At 37.6% G+C, this 24,557-nt stretch overlaps 2 protein-coding genes and 1 long non-coding RNA gene across 3 annotated transcripts; 1 reads left to right on the plus strand and 2 right to left on the minus strand.

The window, feature by feature from the left end:
- Positions 1-330: 330 nt before the first annotated feature.
- LOC120480995 (uncharacterized) lies at positions 331-2,991 on the minus strand. Its single transcript, XR_005623223.2, has 2 exons — positions 2,359-2,991; positions 331-1,652 (listed from the first exon to the last, which is right to left on the minus strand). It is a non-coding gene; the product is annotated as an uncharacterized LOC120480995 (long non-coding RNA).
- Positions 2,992-3,814: 823 nt separating this feature from the next.
- LOC120484914 (uncharacterized) lies at positions 3,815-11,280 on the plus strand. The gene has a single exon (XM_089129159.1). It carries the CDS (start codon positions 4,931-4,933, stop codon positions 6,185-6,187), a length of 1,257 nt encoding a protein of 418 aa, XP_088985285.1. The 5' UTR covers positions 3,815-4,930; the 3' UTR covers positions 6,188-11,280.
- An 8,186-nt stretch (positions 11,281-19,466) lies between these two features.
- Positions 19,467-21,970, minus strand: LOC120484912 (GTPase IMAP family member 9-like). Its single transcript, XM_039680356.2, has 2 exons — positions 21,952-21,970; positions 19,467-21,729 (listed from the first exon to the last, which is right to left on the minus strand). Exons 1-2 carry the CDS (start codon positions 21,968-21,970, stop codon positions 20,615-20,617), a joined length of 1,134 nt encoding a protein of 377 aa, XP_039536290.2. The 3' UTR covers positions 19,467-20,614.
- Positions 21,971-24,557: the final 2,587 nt, after the last annotated feature.

Here is a 24,557-nt window from a genome sequence, read left to right on the forward strand (position 1 = left end):
TGTTGCATACACAATAAACATGAATCAGAGACGTTTCCAACCTACTTACAGAGTTTAAAACTTAAGAATCTTTCCTACTTATCCCTAGGCAATACCAGTACAGTGCATACAGACAGGCTATATGCTGGGCTTATGGTGTTTTAAGCAAGAGCAGAAGAAGCCTCTCGTGTGGTTTCAACCATCAGACAACAATTCCAAAGTCGTGACCAGACCTATCAGGGCTTTCAATCACCTCGTTTGGATGAAAATTAATTTAAAAATATAATTGCTTATTCTGTTGTCATCACCCAATTGCCCTCAAAATGTTATAAAGTACACAGAACACATGAATTTTTATAAGAATAAAACAGTTTATTGGCATTGCTTGTAATGGTTACTAAACATTTTCTGAACAAGGACAAAGATAACTGAACAAAGACACAGGTTTTAAGTAAACAACTCTATACAAAAAAATCTTTAGCCTGTAATAGTGTTGTCCAGAGAGCCATAGAGAGAGAGAGTTACGACACTCCCATAGACCGCCATAGGAACTCTGGAATAAGGAACTAACGCGTGTCGTGGAGCTGGTAAATTAATGAAATTACTGTATTGTTTTACTTTTACACACATTAGCCGACCTCTCGTGAATCTAGTCAGTACATTTTATGTAGCCAGTTTTAGTTAATGCTTATTGGAAGATAATGCATTAATTGCAGCAAGCTATAGCTTACATGACCAACTCTTCATTAAAGTTAGCTAACTTATGGTAACCTGAAGTATATATTATTTATAATATATATTCACATATGTATGTAGGCCTATGCATATATACACACATAACCCTAACCCATTTAAATAAATGAATTGTGTGTGTGTGTGTATATATATATATATATATATATATACACACACACACACACAATTAATATATTATGTTTATGGGTTAAGGTTAGTAATGTGTGATTCAAATATACATGTGTACTGTACATCAAATACATGTATTTGTATGTGTTTTCTGATATGGTTTAGTCCATGATTAGGGTAGGAAGAAGGGGCACATTAGCCATGCTGAAATTAATCCCGTTAACAGTTATGGATCATTAACTATCTCTCCGGTTTCATTTTATGTTAATAAAGTTTATTTTTACCGAACATTACTGCAAATTTGTACATGCACACTTATATTTTATGTTGGTTGTAATTCTGAACAGACCGCCTCTCCAGACCGCTTTGCGTGATCACGAAGGTAGGCTAATGGCTGAATCGGAATTTATAAACAAGATCACGGGAATCAATAGCCTAAGAAAAAAAAGTAATGATTTTGTGCAAAGTAAAACCAAAGAAACAGCACACAAAGAAAAAAACAAAACATGCAGAATGCAGGAAACCACCACTAAATGAGATGACAGGGACAGAAGGAAAGAAGATAACTAACAACTAAAATAAATAAATACAACTAAACCATTGGACTTGTCTGTGGAAAGAAAATAATGTGAAATTAGGTTCTTGAAGCGTGACTGCCGGGCTAGGTAGAGGCTGACGGCCTCCTCAGGAACCTGTTTGAAGGATGTGGCGATGGGGCGATGGGGACAAACTGGCGCTAACCTCTCGAAGAGCCGCAGGTGAATTGGTGTAGCTTTCCCGAAGGGCCTTCATTAATGATGTTGCATAACCTGCAGACATAATAATAATACAGTATAAAGATTATTGCCACTAATGGAAAAACATGAAATTGTCCTGCATATGAATTATAGCAAACATAAACAGTAAACAGAATGTTATGAGATTGCCAGGGAGATTACCCATTGGACCCTAATATGCACTACTAAATGTTTTAAAAAATAAAAAAATGCAGACCATATTTGATGATTTGAAAGTTACTATTAAATGTTATACAATACTAGTGGTAATACACGTGGTAAAGTTAGTAACATAAACTCTGTGAGGTAGTGAATTACTGAGAGGTAACTTAGCTAAACTCTGAAGTGAAAAGTGGATAAACTGTTTCCGACCTAATTTCAGCAGGTAAACTGCATTTAGCCTCCACTACAGCCCTGACGACACGGTCAATGAAAAAGAGAACAGTAGCAGTCTAACGTTATAACAAAACGCAAACACACGATTGCGAAAGCCGCTTGATGATCATCACCACTGATCCAAACACTAGCCACGAAGCCTTCATGACAATATGGACATTTACTTCTGGGCAATTTTGTTTTGGCTCAAATTCGTGAATCACGAAAAATGCTCTTCTAATGTCATAGTGATCGTGCTTGTAGTGGAGGCTATTATGTCAAAGGGAACACGGTAGTTATACAAAATACACACAGAGCTAGCTAACATGCAGCTTGTAAACATTAACGTTAGCATGATGCTTACCGTGGCAATTTCTCGCTTGCGGCAGACGGTGTCTCTCGACCTCGGGACAGGGCAAGCAGAGAGGTTTGCGTTCACAGACGGCAGTGCGGTTGGAAGTAATTTAGCACTCCTCTCACTCTTTAATCCAAGTGAAGTAAGACCATCTTGGCATCCCCTGAGTGGTTATCCTCCTCTTTGAAATGCGCGCTGCATATTCTCGAGTAGGCGGCGACAGAGCTAACGTTAACTTAGCTGAAAAATCTGCTCGCCTAATCTTGACAAACTGCACCCAGCTTCGGAAGATCTATCTATCTATATTTACTTATAAATCTGTCACTGTCAGTGTCACTGCTTCACTAGCTAGCTAACTTAAACTCCTCGTATCACTCTCCCTCAAAATGGTAGGCGGGCCGCGGGGCTGTCTGTCGTCCAACAGTCAGCGAGTGCCTCATGTGACGTCATGGAATGCATTGTGGGAGAAATAAGAATCCTCGCTTAGCTTTAGCTAAAAGCTAACATTTCACCCACTTTTCCGTGTTATAGTTTAATTTTTGAGTACCCTACAACATCAGATACAATGGATAACTGTTTAAATGTTTATTACCAACTAGAAAATTGCCAAAAAAGAAAAAAAAAAAACCTGCACCATGGCCTTTAAAGCCAACATATCAGAACCTGTTGACATAAAGTAAATTTACAGAATCTGTTGACATAAAAAAGTTAATCAAAGCCAACATATAATTTTTTTGAGTGCATAAAAATGCCAGAAGGACAGAAAATAACTTCTTATCATGCAAGAGAAGCGTTAACATCTGTGACTGTGAGTGTCGTCTGCACTTCCTCTGGAAAAACCCAAAGCAGCCGAAAGAGGAAGGATGTCTGGTGGTTTAGATATAGGCTACCTCAGCAAAAGCATGCTCAAGTGTGTTCATTTTTTGGTTTGCATCGCTAGAGCGAGTTCTCTCTAGATCTTTCTTTATTTGCTCAAAACTGCTGTTATTTTCTAACCTGATGATTTAAAGTTAATTTTAACAGACTTACTCGAACTGCTTAGAAGTGAGTTACTCGTTGTCCATCCGTTCTCCAGGACCGCCCTGGGAAGGGACTCGCTGAACAATCATAACCTGTAGCCTTTTGATGTTTTGCTAAAAGTAGCCTATATTTCTCTTTTATTTTATAAAGACACGTATTTTTCCCGTCTTCCAACAGCTCTACAACAAACATTCAAAGCAACATTAGATTTGTACTTCTTCAGTGACCGAGACAAAAGGGATCCAGGAAGCTTTCAGCAGAGGGTAAGCTCAATGACTCAATGATTGTTAACGATTTAACTGCTGTAACAAGCTAGCTAGTGTACACTCTTCTATATATGTAGCATAGGGTTCTTTACTCAACTCCAAAGGACATTTATGCTAAAAATAAGGTTCAATAATGACAAGAAACAACACTTATGGCACAAAGGTTCTTTAAATGCAACATTTTGTAGTTGTACTTAAATTATTATTTATTAAACAAATTTTGTGATCATTCACATGCATTGCATTTTAGGGGTTCCAACTACGCAGCGCTTTAGAACCTTTTAAGGTTCTATATAGAACCTTTTCTTCTAAGAGTGTAGTAAACCTGACCGCATAAAGCCACCTAACTAGGGGTTATTCATGCAATGAGGTAAATGCCAGATTATAATTATTTAATCATTTAATAAGTAAAAACCGATTAAACAATAACTATCTGACAAAAAAAAAAAAAAAAACCATTTGAACGCTCTAAACCGTGTCTCCAAATTGCAAGGAGGAACTCGCTAGGCACGGTTACTTCCGTATTAACCATAAAACCAACGTGAAATATTTTACTATTGTAATATTTTACTATTGTATTGAACAGATACAGAGTCATACACTGTAAAAAATATTTTCAAGATTTGTTATCACAACATTTTTTCCTTTGTCAAATCAACTTAGTTGAGATAACTTATTATTTTGAGTTTCTGAGGATTAAATCAATCTCCTTCATTGTATTAACTCACTTTTTCCAGTTCAATCAACTTAAAATTTTAAGGCAACCCAGGTTACTTACTTTTTTAAGTTAAACCAACAATATTTTTTTTACAGTGTAGTAATCACAACATTTTTTTCTTTTGTCAAATCAACTTTATAATCATTTATTTAGTTGAGATAACTTATTATTTTGAGTTTCTGAGGATTAAATTAATCTCCTTCATTGTATTAACTCACTTTTTCCAGTTCAATCAACTTAAAATTTTAAGGCGACCCAGGTTACTTACTTTTTTAAGTTAAACCAACAATATTTTTTTTTACAGTGTAGTAATCACAACATTTTTTTCTTTTGTCAAATCAACGTAAACAATTTATTTAGTTCAGATAGCATAATTTTGAGTTTCTGATTATTAAATCATTCTCCTTTATTGTATTAACTCACTTTTTCCAGTTCAATGAACTTAAAATTAAGGCTTAAGTTAAGTTAAACCATCAATATTTTTTACAGTGTAGATAAATTAACCAACATTACTCCCATAACTAAATAGGCGACAGAACGAAGCAGAGAGAGTAGAAGATAAAGAACTCAACGTACTATGGATAAATCCAACTCGGCTGGACTAGGACCTCTGGTCAGGGCTTTAGATGGGACGGGTCGGGGAGCGACAGGGCGAGACTGTGGTGATCGGGTTAGAAGTCAGGCCAATGAACGTCGAGGCAGCTCGCATAAAAGGGGAAATAACACCCTAGGAGGTAAACCATTTCTAGCCTACGCTAATCATGTGTTTGAGCCGCTGAATGGAGAACGAGCCCCACGAGGGGCGACCGGGCACAAGATACTGCAGCTCGCGTGTGGGCCCACGCCTGACGACATCCTGAGTCTGCCGGGAAACAGCACAGAAGATATGATTGACATGTTAGCAGATCAGCTAGAACACATGCAGAACGCCCTGTGCTATGTGCTATTAGATGACAACAAAACAGATGAGTGTGAACCAACGAGGGCGGAAGTGTGGAAACTGCGGGAGGCCACTTATCGAAAGGCTCCACGAAAACAGCAGAAAGCTGCGCCACTTAAAATAAAAAAGAAAACATGGACTTTATATTCTCTCTCCAGCTCAGAAAGCTCAGACTCGGACAGGGAGGACGACAGGAGGCGCGCTTTAAAGCTCTTGTCAGATAAACCACAAATAGATTTATCACTCGTCGCGGCTACGTCCAGAGAGCGTAGGAGAGAGTCTGACTCAGAGGAGGAAGCTTCTGTCTCTAAACCCCGGCGAGGTTCAGTTACAGACAGTTTCACTGCCGCATATCTCCTGCAGATCATGACATTCCCAGAGGCTAAAGATAACACCAGGCTTAAGGCGAAAATGATAGCCGATTTCGGGAAAACCCTAGGGGCATCAACTACCCTGATAGAGCTCATGATAAAATATCATACAGGAATAGCCATAAGACTTGAAATCCTTAATGCATACCACTCTCTCGTGATAGGCGGCGTCGATGACGAAGCGAAGCTCGGAAAGGACTTAGAACTGATAAAAACCATAGGCCTTTGGCCATACCTCGCAGAGAAAGCCACCCGAGGGTGGACAAGTGCAAAGATGATAGCCAAACTAAAAAAGCTAGCTCCAAAACTACCTGGATGTCATGAGATCGCTATTTGGGGAGAAGAAACAAACTGGTCGGAAATCTCTAAATTCGCAGCCCGATATGACAGGAACACTGTGAGAATAATTGAGCCCAGAAATGAGAGTAAAAGGGGAACTGGGTATATAAAGCCTGAGGAATGGGCCAAACTGAGTAAAGAGCAGAAACAAGCCCACGTGGAGAAACGTAAACAAAACCACTAGAGAAAACGAGAAATAATGAAGTGTAACCCCAGGAGAAGCGACTATTGCATCGTTCAGGGAATGAAATGTATGTTAGACACCAGCGCAGACGTAAACCAAAGTACTATGGCGAGCTATAAAACTGGAAATATCGTGTTTATGGTTTTAATAATGAAATGAAACGGTCACCAGAGATGGATGTGGCGAGGATACTTGCATAATAGATAGCTCCAAATTTATGTTTTTAATGATAATAAGAATAATAGTTTGTCATTGCAGTGATACAACGAAATTACGTTAGGGCATCAGTCGCATCATTCATGAGGTATAAGAGATCAACAACAAGGCGGAGAATCACTAGTAAACAGGAGAAGTGTGTGTGCTGCGACAAAATAACAGATGCAACCTTGTAGAGAAATGGCTAAAAAAGATCTTATAATAAAATCAGATAAAAACAGTCGACCTGGGGGAACAGGCGGATAGAATAGGCAAAGATTTAAGAAAAGTTCTCGAAAAATATAAAGACAATTCGGCCAAAAAGTAAAAATAAATAAGAGTACAGAGTGGAATCTGGGCTTGGGGGATATTTGATATACACATCCAAGGAAAGTGCTTTGCAAGAGTCAAACATCTCAAAGCCCAACTTGGATGCAAAGTGAGGGTCGTTTATTCTGTACGTTTGAAGAGTTAATCGACATAGAGGCGGCAGGATGATGACGTTAGTGCTATAACTCCGCCGGCACCACTAATGATGATGAGCCAACATCAAGCTTTTTCCTCACTCGTTAAAAACGAAGCAGAATCAGGTGATTTATTGGATCCTGACTGTTGACGAGTTCCTGGAAGGCTAAAGCTGTTTAATGGGTTTTTGATAACGTTAAAGAGTTAGCTGTCTCTGTTTGGGAAACAATTTTTACGTTAACATAATTCTGATTAGTTTGAACGTTATCATTGTAGTAATTGTTAGTAGTAATGATAATTAAATCATCTGAGTTAGGCATCGTCTGCAAAAACCAAGAAACTCAGAGTCAGAGACGGAGGTCTGATCCAGACTAACTGATCCAGACTAACTGATCAAAACAAACTGATCAAAACGAACTGATCAAAACAAACTGATCAAAACAAACTGATCCAGACTAAGTGATCCAGACTAAGTGATCAAAACAAACTGATCAAAACAAACTGATCAAAACGAACTGATCCAGACTAAGTGATCCAGACTAGCTGATCCAGACTAGCTGATCCAGACTAACTGATCAAAACAAACTGATCAAAACGAACTGATCCAGACTAACTGATCAAAACAAACTGATCAAAACAAACTGATCAAAACGAACTGATCCAGACTAAGTGATCCAGACTAACTGATCAAAACAAACTGATCAAAACAAACTGATCAAAACGAACTGATCCAGACTAAGTGATCCAGACTAGCTGATCCAGACTAACTGATCAAAACAAACTGATCAAAACAAACTGATCCAGACTAAGTGATCCAGACTAGCTGATCCAGACTAACTGATCAAAACAAACTGATCAAAACGAACTGATCCAGACTAACTGATCAAAACAAACTGATCAAAACAAACTGATCAAAACGAACTGATCCAGACTAAGTGATCCAGACTAACTGATCAAAACAAACTGATCAAAACAAACTGATCAAAACGAACTGATCCAGACTAAGTGATCCAGACTAGCTGATCCAGACTAACTGATCAAAACAAACTGATCAAAACGAACTGATCCAGACTAAGTGATCCAGACTAGCTGATCCAGACTAACTGATCAAAACAAACTGATCAAAACGAACTGATCCAGACTAACTGATCAAAACAAACTGATCAAAACAAACTGATCAAAACGAACTGATCCAGACTAAGTGATCCAGACTAGCTGATCCAGACTAGCTGATCCAGACTAACTGATCAAAACAAACTGATCAAAACGAACTGATCCAGACTAACTGATCAAAACAAACTGATCAAAACAAACTGATCAAAACGAACTGATCCAGACTAAGTGATCCAGACTAAGTGATCCAGACTAGCTGATCCAGACTAACTGATCAAAACGAACTGATCCAGACTAACTGATCAAAACAAACTGATCAAAACAAACTGATCAAAACAAACTGATCCAGACTAAGTGATCCAGACTAACTGATCAAAACAAACTGATCAAAACAAACTGATCAAAACGAACTGATCCAGACTAAGTGATCCAGACTAAGTGATCCAGACTAAGTGATCCAGACTAACTGATCAAAACAAACTGATCAAAACAAGCTGATCCAGACTAACTGATCAAAACAAACTGATCAAAACGAACTGATCCAGACTAAGTGATCCAGACTAACTGATCAAAACAAACTGATCAAAACAAACTGATCAAAACAAACTGATCAAAACAAACTGATCAAAACGAACTGATCCAGACTAAGTGATCCAGAATAAGTGATCCAGACTAGCTGATCCAGACTAACTGATCAAAACAAACTGAACAAAACAAACTGATCCAGACTAACTGATCAAAACGAACTGATCCAGACTAAGTGATCCAGACTAAGTGATCCAGACTAGCTGATCCAGACTAGCTGATCCAGACTAACTGATCCAGACTAAGTGATCCATACTGACTGATCCAGACTGACTGATCCAGACTGACTGATCCAGACTAAGTGATCCAGACTGACTGATCCAGACTAACTGATCCAAACTAACTGATCCAGACTAACTGATCCAGACTGACTGATCCAGACTAATTGATCCAGACTAAGTGATCCAGACTGACTGATCCAGACTGACTGATCCAGACTAACTGATCCAGACTAACTGATCCAAACTAACTGATCCAGACTAACTGACTGACCAACTCTTATCTAATTCGTACGAGTGATAAAAAGGTGGCTAATTCTAACGACCTCACTCAGACGAATTCGTATGATTTGTCTAAACCCACGTGACGGGTAGGTTTAGGGGCGGGGTCAGGGGTAGGTCATTCGTACGAATTAGCCACCTCATAAAATTCTTTTTATTTACTTATCTAGCCGCTGTCGTATCCCCTTAACATGCCATCCCCTTTCCCCTCTGTCTTTTTCTATGTTTAGCCGCCTACAGCTTTTTTGCTTTCTCCATCTTTTTCGCTCGGCGCTCACAGCCGCTCCCAGCCGCTCCCAGCCAATCACGATATCAAACCTAACCTTCATTTGGGTTAAGGGGAATTATAGCATTGATGTAAAATGCTATCTCTAAATCACTTGGCTGGGATATGTTGAAATTGGACTGGGAATAATTCCCTAAATCTTTTTAAGGGTAATTAGCTATTAGGAGAAATATCGCCGTAAGACCAATGGCGTAGAGATTGGCTGTGCGATATTTCGTCATTTTGATAACGGCGGGGATTGCGAGGTAACTGCAAGAACCAAAGTTATTATTGGTCGTCTTATTGATAGATATTAACGACCATTCCCATTGCTGGAGATTGATTGAAAAATATCAATATGTATCGTATATGGTTTTTGATTAGAATTTCTTTTGTTTTTGACTTTGTTGATTTGAATTTGAATTGATTTTAGAAAAAAATGCAGGCTATATATTTTTTTCTCATTTCTTTTATGCCTTTTATTTTTTATTTTCTTTTATGTCTTATTTTTTATGTTACTGTTGATTCTGTGTTATCACATTAGTTACCAGAAATGGCGAAGCTGCCACATGACTGTGAAGTTCACAAATTCGGCAAATCATGTTTTAAATAGAAATGTTACCCTGTAAGGATTAAGGCTTGGAGATATGACAACTCAGACTGTATTATAATGAAAGGTTACTCGATGGCTGAAATTAAAAATATAACTTAATATAAAGGCGGGCCAATTGGCTAGACCCAAGCAATAGTCATTATATGACCTGTGAGCCCGTTCTCATCCCAAAGCGGCATATTCTGACGCTGTCGCCAAAGCGTAGACATCCAACGCACGTTAGCATCAATATGAGACGCAGATATATATAGGCCAGACAGCGCCTCCTAGTGGTCTTACACTAAAACTACCCATAACCGAAGCGGTGCCATGTGCGTTAGCCGTATGAATGGACGGATCTCGTGTTATTATCATCGCTCCTGTAGATGTGTCTGGAAAGGACTTCACTGGCCCAGTGGGAGCCACGGGTGTAGTCTCAAGAGCACTTGGCCAGTGGGATCGGGTCGCTCTGATATCACCAGAATCTGACCGGGCTCCGCGGAGGCGGAAGCGTTGCCACGGGCAACCGGTCGACAGGATGTGCTACAGGAGCACAATGAGTTATCCGTCGTTCCTCCTTAAGGAATCACCAACTAGGCTCTGTGACTGTTGCTTGGGTCTAGTCGTTGTTACCGTATAGCATTGGCACCAATTTTATTCACTTAAAACCATGGTCAAATAAAGGCTTTTAAAACTTTTTCCTACATAATTCGAGCGCCTTTGAGTACCTTTTTTGTTGCCGAGTTGAAATATCCCAAGCAACTAACTTTGTTGTTACTGTATGTGTTTATAATAGTACACTTGATGAAATTGTGCCTAAAGTGCTGATGGGAATCATTAACTGTGCCTCCAGATACACTCACACACACACACACACACACACACAGAAGCACAAGGGATGGAAACACCATACAAATGCCTGAAGAACACAAAATAACTTCTTATCTGTTGCGAGAGAAGCGTTAACATCTGTGACTGTGAGTGTGACTTCTGCACTTCCTCTGGAAAAACCCAAAGCAGCCGAAAGAGGAAGGATGTCTGGTGGTTTAGATATAGGCTACCTCAGCAAAAGCATGCTCAAGTGTGTTTGTTTTTTGGTTTGCATCGCTAGAGCGAGTTCTGTCTAGATCTTTCTTTGTTTGCTCAAAACTGCTGTTATTTTCTAACCTGATGATTTAAAGTTAATTTTAACTTGCTTACTCGAACTGCTTAGAAGTGAGTTACTCGTTGTCCATCCGTTCTCCAGGACCGCCCTGGGAAGGGATTCGCTGAACAATCATAACCTGTAGCTTTTTGATGTTTTGCTTAAATTTTTTTGATTATTGTGTAACCAAGTATATTTCTCTTCTGTTTAAATAAACTTATTTCATAAAGACAAGTGTTTTTCCATCTTACTTCATCTTACTTGCATAAGAAAGTTCAATAGCAATCCAGGAAGAAAAGAAAAACAGTTTCACTGTGCTCCCATTGAAAACAATTGAAAAAATAAGCTTTGGTGGACACACGGCCTAACGAGGTGCAGAGCCTCGTCAACGGAGTCAATGAAGTTTAGTTTGAAAATGTGGATTTGTGTTTAATGTTGAGCTCATTCTGCAGGGTTCTGGATCACTCGTGTTCTCTGTCCTCTTTAAAGGGACTCTGTGTAGGAATTACCCCCATCTAGTGGTTAAATAGTATTTTGCATTCAAACGAATTTTGCTCTCCAGCGCCTCGCTTTTTCAAGTGCGTATTGCATCTACGGTTGCCGTTATGTACCAAAAATGCTATGACAGGATGTCTTGTAGTAACGCTTCGAGTTTTTCTCCGGGTGAACAGGTTTGTAACTTAAAAAAAAAAACAGCAACTTATGTGTACAATTTATGTGTCTAGCTGTATAAATTAATTTTAATTATATTTAAGAATTATTTGCGCTTAAATTCTGTATATATATATATAAATACATAATCTATATTATATAAATATAAATATTTTATATAGGAATAACATTTTCTTAAACATATACATGCATGTGTGTGTATTTATATATACAAAATAATTATATACAGCACACACAAATATACTATGTAAACACAGACTTTTATTTTGGATGTGATTAATCGCAATTAACTTTTGCACAGCCCTAATATATATATATATATATTAGGGGTGGCACGGTACATGAAAAAACACCCGAACCGTTCGGTTCGCTTGTCTCGGTTCGGAGCGTGTGTGCGTCTCACGGTTCGACGCATGCGCAATGTAACCTCGTGCCCGTATGTGACGTGTGTTTTCTTTTCGCGCGACATAAACTTGTTCGACTTGGACCGGCGCTGCAGAGAGCGATCGGTGAATAACATCAATCTAGCGCGAGTCGGCTCCGTATGCATTCATCACTTTCGCGGTATTTGATGTCATTACCGATCGCTCTGTGCAGCGCCGGTTCAAGTTAATAAACAAGCCAGTAAAAGTGGAGTATGTAGCGCTGCAGGTCACGGCACGCGGAGAAATGGCAAGTGGGAGAGATGAGGGAGTTGGAGGATGCGCCAGCGTCGTATAAGTCTATGGTATAAGTCCGGTGTGTGGGAACATTTTGGATTTCATGTTATGATATTTTAATTTAACTACAGTGGCACTTTATGTATAGATAAGAGCTTCAGTCATACGTTTCCAAACCCAAAAAAGTGGAAAAAAGTACCCTCACATTTTGGGAATAGAAGCATTGTTGATACTGTTTTTGTTTTGAGGTTGAATTTCAATTTCACTTTATGTTTATGGCCTTTGCTATTGCTATAGCTTAATTATCTATAGGCAATGAGGTTTCATGTATATTGACATTTAAAAGACAGTGTTTTAAGAGTTCCTCTCTTTTTCTTTTAAAAGATAGAATTTTGAAGTTAGCAGTTGATACATGAAAGTTAATTTTTTTGTGTAAATAAGATTTATGTGATAAAAATGCACAAGTTCTTGTAGAGATAGTGATACACATTCTCCTTTTTTTGCCAAATAAACAAAAAGCATGTCAATTTCTTCTCTCTTGCTGTATCTAAATCTCACCTATAGCTTTCCTCTGAGATAGTCCCAAAATGTGCTAAAAGTCAAAGAGTCAAATTCAGTTTGTGCATGATTGCATGAATATAATATATATTTTTTTAATACTGTATCCTAAAGTGTGGATAATTATATATATCACATGCTGAAGTACATTTCTGGAGTGTTAAAGATTAAAAGAAAAATAACAAGAACCGTACAGAACCGAAAACCGTGACCCTAAAACCGTGATACAAACCGAACCGTGGGTTTTGTGAACCGTGCCACCCCTAATATATATATATATATATATATATATATATATATACATACAAGTGAAACTCGTAAAATATGTGTATACTATATACATATGTATATATATATATATACCATTGACAAATAAAGCTTCAAAGGGTTTTTTTTATCTTTTAAACTGATGTGATGGATATTTTTGAGTCATGAACAATGCATTTAAACAAGTTTCAATATCAACATTTCTAAGTGTTTAAATTCATTTGAAATGTCTACAAAAATATGTATAGACCATTTCACAAGATGTAAACAACACTGGTCCAGAAGCACTTCCTGTTTCAGTTTTTCAACACTACATAAAAGCTGGGACAAACATAACATATAAAACTGAATCAAAAAGTAAAACAAACATCTTTAAGATGTTTTCTTTACATGCGAAATAAATAAAACAGTTACAAACTGAAACAGGAAGTGTTTCTGGACCAGTGTTGTTTACATCTTGCGAAATGGTCTATAAAATTTTTTTAAAAATCTGCAGTTTTTACCAGTATTTATGAGAGATCTACAAACCTTTTCAGGCCCATTTAGGCTCTTCTGGACGATGCATTATCATATATACTGTAATTACCGTAATAAAAGAGCCATGTTTGCAGTTCTGACATGCACATTGCTGGACAAAAGTTTTTAAATGATCTCAACAGCTTTAACACTACTGATATTTACAGCTCCATCGGTCTGACGAAGCACTTCCTGGAACTGTCGGAGGGCTACGCGAGTCACGTGACGACCAAGCTCTGCTATGTGACTCTGGTTTTGATTATCCATAAATATGTTTGATAAATATATTTTGACAAGTCAGAATAATATTTAGAGATATTTGCAATTCTAATTGCCAAAACTCCATTTAATATATCTGTAATGACGTCATAGATATCTTCAATTGACGAGTCACTATGGCACGCCGTGTTAGCATTTAAAACTATATTTTGACTTGGATTTAATCTACAATGTGATTATGACTAGATGGGAGACTCATGGGAAAGAAGGTTTCTGCTGGTAGAGGTGTTAGTGAGGCCAGCAGGGGGCGCTCTCCCTGTGGACTGTGTGGGTCCTAACGCCCCAGTGTAGAGACGGGGAGAGCCTCTCCTCTCCACCTATAGCTGGTGTGTGTGTGCGGCTTTCCCTCAAATGTCATCTATAATAAACACAACCGTTGAGAAGCTTCTTATAATTGAAGAACAACGATACAAAACATTTAACCCTTAACCTTATACTGTCCTATAGTCACACAGGGGTGTGTTTCCCATACAACGATGTAACTCGCTGCTTCACTACCATAGTACAATTGAGAATGAGGAGTCACGTGACTATTTGGGCGGGGTCTGAGCCGGTCGGCCATGATGTTGGTGACGCTATCGGTTACCAGGGTTTTTATCGGTTTTTAACGCAGCAGTTACTTCCAGGCATGGCAAAACAGTGCGGTATTGCGAGAAACTCCTCTACTACCGAGCTAAAAACACACGTAATCAATACTGTTTTGTCGTCCCAGACAGCAAACTGACATTGAATCAACGTGGAAACGACGTCTCTCATGACATTGAAACAACGTTGATTTGCTCATCGAATTAACGTTGAACCAACGTCAGACGCGGCATTCTTCAAAGCTAAATGAAAATCGAAAATTGGTTTGCTTTCATAACGTTGAAACAACGCGTTGATTTCAAGTTGATTTTCCGTTAGTTTTGAAAGAATGACGCGTCTGACGTTGGTTCAACGTTAATTCGATGAGCAAAACAATGTCAGATCAACATTGTTTCGATGTCATATTTCCACGTTGATTCGATGTCAGTTTGCTATCTGGGGTGGGAATCCTACCAACATGGCGGAAAGGGGAGGGGCACTGTAAAAGGACGTCAACTCCTTATTCTCAATACATCGTTAGAGAAATCAACTACCCAGATAGCAAACTGACATTGAATCAACATGGAAATATGACATCGAAACAACGTTGATCTGACATTGTTTTGCTCATCGAATTAACGTTGAACCAACGTCAGACGCGTCATTCTTTCAAAACTAACGGAAAATCAACTTGAAATCAACGCGTTGTTTCAACGTTATGAAAGCAAACCAATTTTCGATTTTCACTTAGCTTTGAAGAATGCCGCGTCTGACGTTGGTTCAACGTTAATTCGATGAGCAAAATCAACGTTGTTTCAATGTCATGAGAGACGTCGTTTCCACGTTGATTCAATGTCAGTTTGCTGTCTGGGTAGGTAGCCATGACTGTTTCCCGAAACCCACTGTCGCAAAATATCGTTCCACCACGTTGGTTTCGCACGTGGTGGAGTATTAACTAGGCTACTTTTAATGTAACCGTTAATTAACGCTAGATTTGTTTTATATAAATTACAGACATGTCATCTGAGGACTATTTCTAATAAGTTGTTTTGCTTTATTACCAGACTCAATATTTGGCTCGTTATTTCATCGTCTTTATCGATTCCATGAATTCTTAGTTGTTTCTTTGTTTGTGCGCGAGTCATGCACTTCTTTGCATAATTATTCTTTTTGTGACAGGCTTCGCATATCTGTCAGTATGCAGGGCATTTTTTTTGGTTCGTGTTTGTATCCACATCTTGTGCATTCTCCTAGTGCAACATGACTAATTTGGCTTCATAAATTCTTTTCCCTTTTTCACTTCTTTTGTTTGTGAATTTTGTACACTGGGATTTCAATTTCTTCTTGCAGTGATTTTAATTGGTTTCGACTCACTTCACTGGCACGGCAAATATGACCTAGGGTTAAATCGGATTCCCGTACCCCAGACACCAAACTGACATTGAATCAACGTGGAAACGACGTCTCTCATGACATTGAAACAACGTTGATTTTGCTCATCGAATTAACGTTGAACCAACGTCAGACGCGGCATTCTTCAAAGCTAAATGAAAATCGAAAATTGGTTTGCTTTCATAACGTTGAAACAACGCGTTGATTTCAAGTTGATTTTCCGTTAGTTTTGAAAGAATGACGCGTCTGACGTTGGTTCAACGTTAATTCGATGAGCAAAACTATGTCAGATCAACGTTGTTTCGATGTCATATTTCCACGTTGATTCAATGTCAGTTTGCTATCTGGGACGGTAACAACCTGCCTCTGATCTGGGGCGCGTTTCCCGTACAACGACGTAGTTCACTGCTTCACTATATAGTACGATGCATCGTTGGAAAAATCAACTAGCTAGTCACGACAGTTTCCCGAAACCCACTGTCGCAAAGTATCCTTCAACCACATTGATTTTGCACGTGGTGGAGTAATAACTATTTTTAATGAAACTGTTTGAGATCCAATTAACGCTAGATTTGTTTTATGTAAATTACAGACATGTCATCTGAGGACTATTTCTAATTGTTCTCAGTTGTTTTGCTTTATTACCAGACTCAATATTTGGCTCGTTCTTACATAGTAGAGCACGTTCGCACACGCGCACTCTTCAAACACGTTACTTCGAATCTTTTGACAAACTAAAAGAAGTAAATTCCATTTGTAAGTATTCTAAATAAAAGGCACCGGTTGTACTGAATGTCAGCTTGCTCATTATGCTCAAGATAAGGATTTATTACCTCCAAATGTGTTGCGATATAGAAACGATGCGTCTAACCATAGGTCGAGAGCTGTCGTTCAAACCACACAACTTTGCGATGCTGTTTGCGAATGTCTGTTGGAACGATATGGTTTCAGGAAACACCGACTCGTTGAACTATGCTGATAACGACGGAACGTGCGACCATAGTTGGCTAACGATGCTTTCGGGAAACGCACCCCTGGTCATTTGTAATACCACAAACAATTCGCACGCTTATCAGTGACTCGGTATAAGTTCTCCAAATTCACAATCCTTCGCTTTATTCTTAAAGTTTGTCACATAATCGACTCTGTTTGGCCTTGTGCTCTAATAAAGAACAAATGCCTCAGGTAGGCTATGCCAGTTTTTTTCTAGGCTCGCAGTATTTAGCAAACAGTTCTTTTGATGTCTCGAAGTCGTCAACATCATCATAAAATGTAAACGTGTTGAATACCTTGATTGCGTCGTCTCCCATGCGGAAAAGTGGTAGGCTTTTCTCCGACTTCTCTGAGATTACACTCGCGATAAGATACAGTTCAAATTGCTGGATCCAACCTCTTCAGTTCTTGGCTCGGCCGTCCAAGCACAGCTCCCGGGGGCTTCAGCTGATCAATAATTTATCATTTTAATAACTTCTGACACTGAAGACAGGAAACCGCATGTGGTTGAACTGAACTCTCTTTACTTGTGTGTCTATCGATCACAGATGGTGACGCAATGGCGCCTCAGAGCGTTCACACTATCACACTACAACATCATAATACCTGACACTGCTTTTACCACAGTAAACTGTGTTTTTATTGTGTACTAATATAGTTAAAGCACAGTTTCACAACACTTACCATGCTTTTTTTACACTTAGTTGTGGCATTTGTAGTTAAAACACAGTAATTTACCATGCTTTTACCACAGTCTGTGTTTTACTGTCAACAGCCTGGTAACCACAGTTTTACCAGAGTAACTGTCGTTTCACTGTGGTGTTTTTAGTTAAAACAGTAACACAACACTTGCCATGGTTTTACCACAATAAACACAGTACTTGCCATGCCTTTAATACCTTTTTGTAATGTAATTGTAATTCAGTATTTTTTATTCTCTCTTGCAGTTCCTTCAGATCACATACTCCTCCATCATCTCCCACAACAACCTTCAATCCAACAGCTCTTTTAAGAGGCCATCTCTCATAAAAGCTCATTTTCTGTCTGTCTTAGCTTTTTTTTTTTTTTACTGTAATTCATTTACACATATTTTTGCTCTCTTTCTTTATCTGCCTCATCATGATATATTATAACAAATCTGAATTTGATCAATTGTGTCAGAAAGCTGCTATTACGTAACAGGGAACTGGAACTCAAAGCTCCCTGAATGCTGTATGCACTGATTGCAGTTCTAAATAGTTATTTTACAATTAATGTCCAGTAACTAAGAGAAGAGTTAAGAGGCCATGAGTCATGGATCCAATTCACTCAATGTATTAGTTAGTTAAATAATGAAAGAATTAATTATTTCTCACAATATCAACTAAATGTAAATCCAAACAATAAACCAACGTGTCTTGAGTCAAAATAATATGATTGAAGGCAATGACAATTATGTTAATAAAAGTCTCAAGTATTTCAAAGGAAGATCACTCAATGCAGAAGGGTACCGAACTGTGTTCAAGCAATGAAAAACGATCTAGTTTGGTCCAGATGAACTGTTGCTGTGCAGACTGTAGTTAGAGTTTTGCACATGTAGCTCCAGTTGTGCTCAATGTCGTTTAGCAATCGGAAAAACAAAACAACAACTGTAAGATCGTATCTGACTAAAGTTCACTTCCAGGTTTATTTTGTGGCTAAAGACAAACCCGTATTTAAATACGGTCATTTTTATGTTAGTGTGAGTGAATGAGTGAAACAAATAAACACAGCGCTCACTCTTCAGCACAATGACCCCTAAAACTCAGTGTTGTAGTACTCGAGACTCGGACTCGTCTCGAGACCATATTTTAATGGTCTTGGGTCTTGTCATGGACTCGTGTGCATTTGGACTCGTACTCGAACTTTTTTTTTTTAGGACTCGGACTTATTCCCGAGTCCACTCGAGTTCAATTCAAAATATTTTTCATGATTATTAATGTATGTTAATAAAATATTTCTTTAAATTGATTGACACGCCCATTGATTAGTGATTTTCGCATGACAAATTGTAATAAAATTAATTTCAACACCACCTACTATGTGGCCTTTTTACCCTAAACTGATCATATTTTTTAAACTCTAAGTAAATTCAGTAAAAAAAAAAAGTATTTCTCTAAGTAAATAAAAGTAAATTAGGTAATCAACCCTCACTGGTCTCGGTCTCGACTCGGACTCGACCGTCTCTGGTCTCGGACTCGACTCTCTATGCACTTGATGACTCGGACTCGAGTGAGGTGGTCTCGACTACAACACTGCTAAAACACAAACATACATTTTAAATAAAAAATAATAGAACATTAAACACTAACAGATCTCCCTCCATATTAATATCGAGCAAACCATTTAATAACACTCAATTTTAACATTTTCTCTCATTTAACAGTCAGAAGCAAAACATCCAAGGAAATAGAAATCTGTTGTAACTCCTTCCGTGAATGTGTGAACATACATTCACATGGGAACATGTATGTGCATGTTCAATGCAGTATTCCCTTCTTTCTATTATTTAAGTACGTTCCCGAAGGGGTGAGACAATAAGAAAAAAAGTGCACGGGTGTATTCTGTCGTCCGAAGGTGACCTCTGGGGCATATAGCCCCCACTCCTGCCTCCAGACAGGTCAGGGTTAGTGATAATACAGTCCCTCCAGGATTTCACGATTTTTTTTTTTGTGATTTTTGCGATCAAAATGACTGATTTTGTGGTGGTAATTTCCAAAAATTTGTGAAAAAATTTGCGATTTATATATAACATTTACCATAATGGTATTCAGTCCTTCCAGAAAAACGCGGAGTTTTTTTGTGATTGTTGCGGGCAAAAATCCTTGATTACGTGGCCCGTTTTCTTTAAAAATGCGATGGAAAGAATATGCGGGATATTTATGCAATTTTATGGGATGAAATTGCAGGAATTTGCAAAAATTGAGGGAACTTGCAAAAATTGCGGTTTGATAAAAAAGAGAAAAAAAAGTTATCCCCCAACATCCTGTTCTCACTAGGCTAATGTAAGAGTCATTTCTTATTACTTCCTTTGATAAGCAAGCATACTACATCATAGAAAGTGCTGGGAATATTTAATTTCTCATCTTGTTTTATTTCAGACTGTAACGAGTGTAAATAAGGTGTGGCCCCTTTAAGAGCTGCGCGCTCCCTGTTGAACTCTCTGCAGTGTTATATGTGCGTCTCAAACGCCCCATGTGTGCGGGTAATTTCTGTTTGATGCTACTTCTTTTATCTTATGTTGTTTATTAAGTAACGATGTGACGGTAGAACGTGTGAGACAGTTATACGAGTTCGATTTGTGAGATGTCAATCGCCTCCGTGAGTCTGTCCGGCGTCGCGTAATTGCGTCACTTCATAACGTCCCCATGGAAACAGAGGGAAATGGCTGCTCTTGTGTGAAGCAAACGCACATTTTTCAACTTTCTGCTAAGATACATGTGACTTTTTTTGCAACGAAAATGCGAGGATTATGAAATTATGCAAACCCCACATATTTTGCACGGAAATCGGCAATTTATGCGGCGAAAGTGCGGCGTATTTGAAAAAATGCGGCCCCTGCATAAATATGCGGACTTTGGCTGATTTTGCATTGAATTCAGCGATCGCATAATCGCGTTTTTCTGGAGGGACTGATAATAAATAGCTTTTTATGAAATGATGCACCTGGCTTTTTTGAGATGTTTCTTTAAAATTTCCTCTCTTTCAGCTTCTGCCTGCTTCTTCTGCTCTTCCAGCTCGAGTATTCTTGCTCTATAACTTCTTTCAATGTCTTTTTTTTCCCGTTCAAAATTCTTCCTCTCACTCCCAATTCTACATCTTTGCGCAAACTCTTCATTTTGTCTTCTTGTCTCCTCTCCCTGCAGACGTCCCAGCCGATCGTCTCTCTGTTGTTGCCTCTCAGCATTAATCTTCTGTTGATGTTCAGCAGCCTTGGCACTAATTTGCATTTGCTCCAGCAGAGAAACCACAACAGAACCTCCTCTAACGTCGTCGGTCTCCTTTTGTCTCAACTGTTCCCGCAGCTGTGCTTCTCTCAGCTTTTGACGCTGCTGCTCCTGTTCCATGGTTTGTATTCGTCTTTGGAGCTCAGCTTCCCTGGCTTGAATCTTCTTTTGAGTAGCACTGGCTTCCAGTTCTAACTCAGCTTCTCTTTTCTTATATTTCTCCATTAGCTGGTATGTTGAGTTTGTGTAGCACTCACCACCATTGTGTTGCACCATGTCTTGGATCTTTTGCAGGAGCACGCTCACTTGGTTACGGCTTTTATCTTTATTATTGAGAACATGATACCTGCCATTGCATTTGGCAACCAGGGCTTGAAGTTCTTCTACAGCCCCTTTCAGATAATTTTCAATGCTCATGTCCTCCTCCAGGTCGTCTCCTCTTGTGAACAGAATCATTGTGTATCTTGTCGCTCGTTCCCCAAAGATCTCCTGTATCTGTTGGACTGTTTTCTTCTCTTCGGCTGTGAAGCGATTGCCGATCGCCAAGATTAAAAGAAAGACGTGGGGCCCTGGGTATGACATGTCGATGCATTTCACTGTCGCCTGTGTGAGTTCGGCCTCGGAGAGCTCTGTGTCACACCAGCCTGGAGTGTCCAAAACCGTGACTGTTTTCCCATCAATAATAGTGCTAGCCTTACTGCACTCCTTAGTCACAGACTTAGAGCTCGCTGCTTTGTGAAAATGCTGTTTTCCAAGGATGGTGTTAGCGACGGAACTTTTCCCAACACCTGTTTTACCAACTAGGACAATCCTAAATTCTGTATAGAATAGAAAAAAAAGTAAAATGCAAAAAAAAAAATAAATAAATAATGCATTGTCTTTACTCCACAAACAAAGCCATGAGACTTTAAAATAAAAATTGTTATGCTATTTAAAATTAATTTAACTTATTATATATTTTATTATTATATAAATATATTGTTTTAGATGAAAAACTTCAATCATTGTGGTTGAAGTAAGGAAATAAATATGCTACAGACCTGTGACTTGTTGATTCATTTTGACTCCAGAGTGAGAAACCAGAGAGCTTTAAAGGGACGGCTTAGTCCATCCCACTTTTATATGAACAGTTTTGTTAGATGTCATATTATAAACTGAAATTGAAACTGACTAAAAACAAAGAAAAGAGGAGTTTATTACAATTTATTACAATGTATGTTCACAGTCCTCTTAATGTGAGGAATTGTGCTTATTTACCTTAATTAATTCTAACTGTTAGTTATTTGATATCTATTTAATGTATGTATTTTCATTGTAAACCAATTTAATTTAATATATTTATTATTTCAATTATAGCATTTTTTTTTGGGCTTTGATGAGGCTTTAATGAGGGTTTTTGATGCAGGGTTGTTTTCTGTTTAGATGTTTTTGTAATGTATAACATTTTATTCATGACGAGCGTGTGGAGAATTATGTAGACCAAAGCAACGGTCACATGAGGAGGGTATCTGTTTCGCCAAAACACTCGCCCTTTATTGTCAGTTAGCAGATCTCATCAGTAGATGTTGTGTTTCCATGGCAGAACTGGTTGGGTTTGTTTGTTTTTTTCCACCTCAATAACTGGGTTTTATATTCCACTATAATCAAATCATGAATGTGCGCACATACCATTCTTTCCCCCTTTGATTTACAGTAAAGGCGAGTGAGGTCAAATGAGCCATGTCTCAAAAAAATAGTATAATAAATCTTTAACATATTTATTTAAATTGTTTATTTATCCTTTTTTCATTTCATAAAAACTCCAATTTTGATAATATCTTCTTCCAGAGAGAAATTGTCACATTTATCCTGATTAAAGGAGAACTCCGGCGAACAATGAACCTTTGGTCTAATAAAACATCGGTACATAGTCAACCGTTCTCTGAGATTTGTTTTCATGATAATCGAATGTAAAGAGTTGCATGAGTTGAAAAAACAAACAAAAAAAAACAGTAATTATTTGTTGCATTCAATGTAGTGTGTATATCACTCAATGAAACCAGGTTATAACTGGGGAAATAACAAATACAATAGGATTAAGTAGTCTAAACATTACTGGTGTGCTAAATCTTTAGGGCCTGAACGCCAATGGTGAAATTGCTCTGTTATTCTCCAAAATGAATCGTATTTTTGAGGGCCTAATTCTGATTTTATATTTGTTATAAGCTACTTATTAGCTATATGGCCCTACAGTGTAATGTAAGGATAACCAGAGGTTTTCACATATTGACTTTTGCAGGCAAGAGTAGTTGAAGAAAGTAGTTGGAGCCTAACCAAAAGTGGGGATTTTGCCAGCTTTTTTCTAAATCAAAAGTAGTGCACAGGAGGGAAATGAACTGGAGAGACCAGGAGGGTCATTTGTGGACTGTGATTGTAGGTTTTAATTATAATAAGAACTGGAGTATTGTCCGCTGTTTTATACTTGTAGTCCACTGCATCTTGGGCACAATTATTGTACTTTTTTAAAATAAATTATGCTTTTACTTTGTTAAAAATGCACAGTTTTGTTTGAACACTGTACAGAGGCGTATTGTACGGAGGCGTATTGCATTCACTTGAAGAAAAAAAATTTGCTTTGTTTTTCTGAATTAATGAGTTAATTTTTCATGAGAAAAAAAGTTTTTGCTCTGTTTTTCTGAATTAATGAGTTAATTCAGAAAAACACCAAAAATAAATTCTCATGAAAAGTTAACTCATTAATTCAGAAAAACAGAGCAAAAACGTTTTTCTCATGAAAAATTAACTCGTTAATTCAGAAAAACAGAGCAATTTTTTTTTCTAATGAAAAATTAACTCATTAATTCAGAAAAACAGAGCAAAAACTTTTTTCTCATTAAAAATTAACTCACTAATTCAGAAAAACAGAGCAAACATTTTTTTCTCATGAAAAATTAACTCATTAATTCAGAAAAACAGAGCAAAATTTTTTTCTCATGAAAAATTAACTCATTAATTCAGAAAAACAGAGCAAAATTTTTTTTCTCATGAAAAATTAACTCATTAATTCAGAAAAACAGAGCAAAAATTTTTTTCTCATGAAAAATTAACTCATTAATTCAGAAAAACAGAGCAACATTTTTTTTTTCTCATGAAAAATTAACTCATTAATTCAGAAAAACAGAGCAAACATTTTTTTCTCATGAAAAATTAACTCGTTAATTCAGAAAAACAGAGCAATTTTTTTTCTCATGAAAAATTAACTCATTAATTCAGAAAAACAGAGCAAATTTTTTTTTTCTCATGAAAAATTAACTCATTAATTCAAAAAAACAGAGCAACATTTTTTTTTCTCATGAAAAATTAACTCATTAATTCAGAAAAACAGAGCAAAAATTTTTTTTTCTCATGAAAAATTAACTCACTAATTCAGAAAAACAGAGCAAAATTTTTTTTCTCATGAAAAATTAACTCATTAATTCAGAAAAACAGAGCAAAATTTTTTTTTTCTCATGAAAAATTAACTCACTAATTCAGAAAAAACAGAGCAAAATTTTTTTTCTCATGAAAAATTAACTCACTAATTCAGAAAAACAGAGCAAATTTTTTTTCTCGTGAAAAATTAACTCATTAATTCAGAAAAACAGAGCAAAAAAAATTTTTTCTCGTG

This window comes from Pimephales promelas, chromosome 3, assembly GCF_988280905.1.
Source record: "Pimephales promelas chromosome 3, fPimPro1.hap1.1, whole genome shotgun sequence".
NCBI classification, from domain to species: Eukaryota; Metazoa; Chordata; class Actinopteri; order Cypriniformes; family Leuciscidae; genus Pimephales; species Pimephales promelas.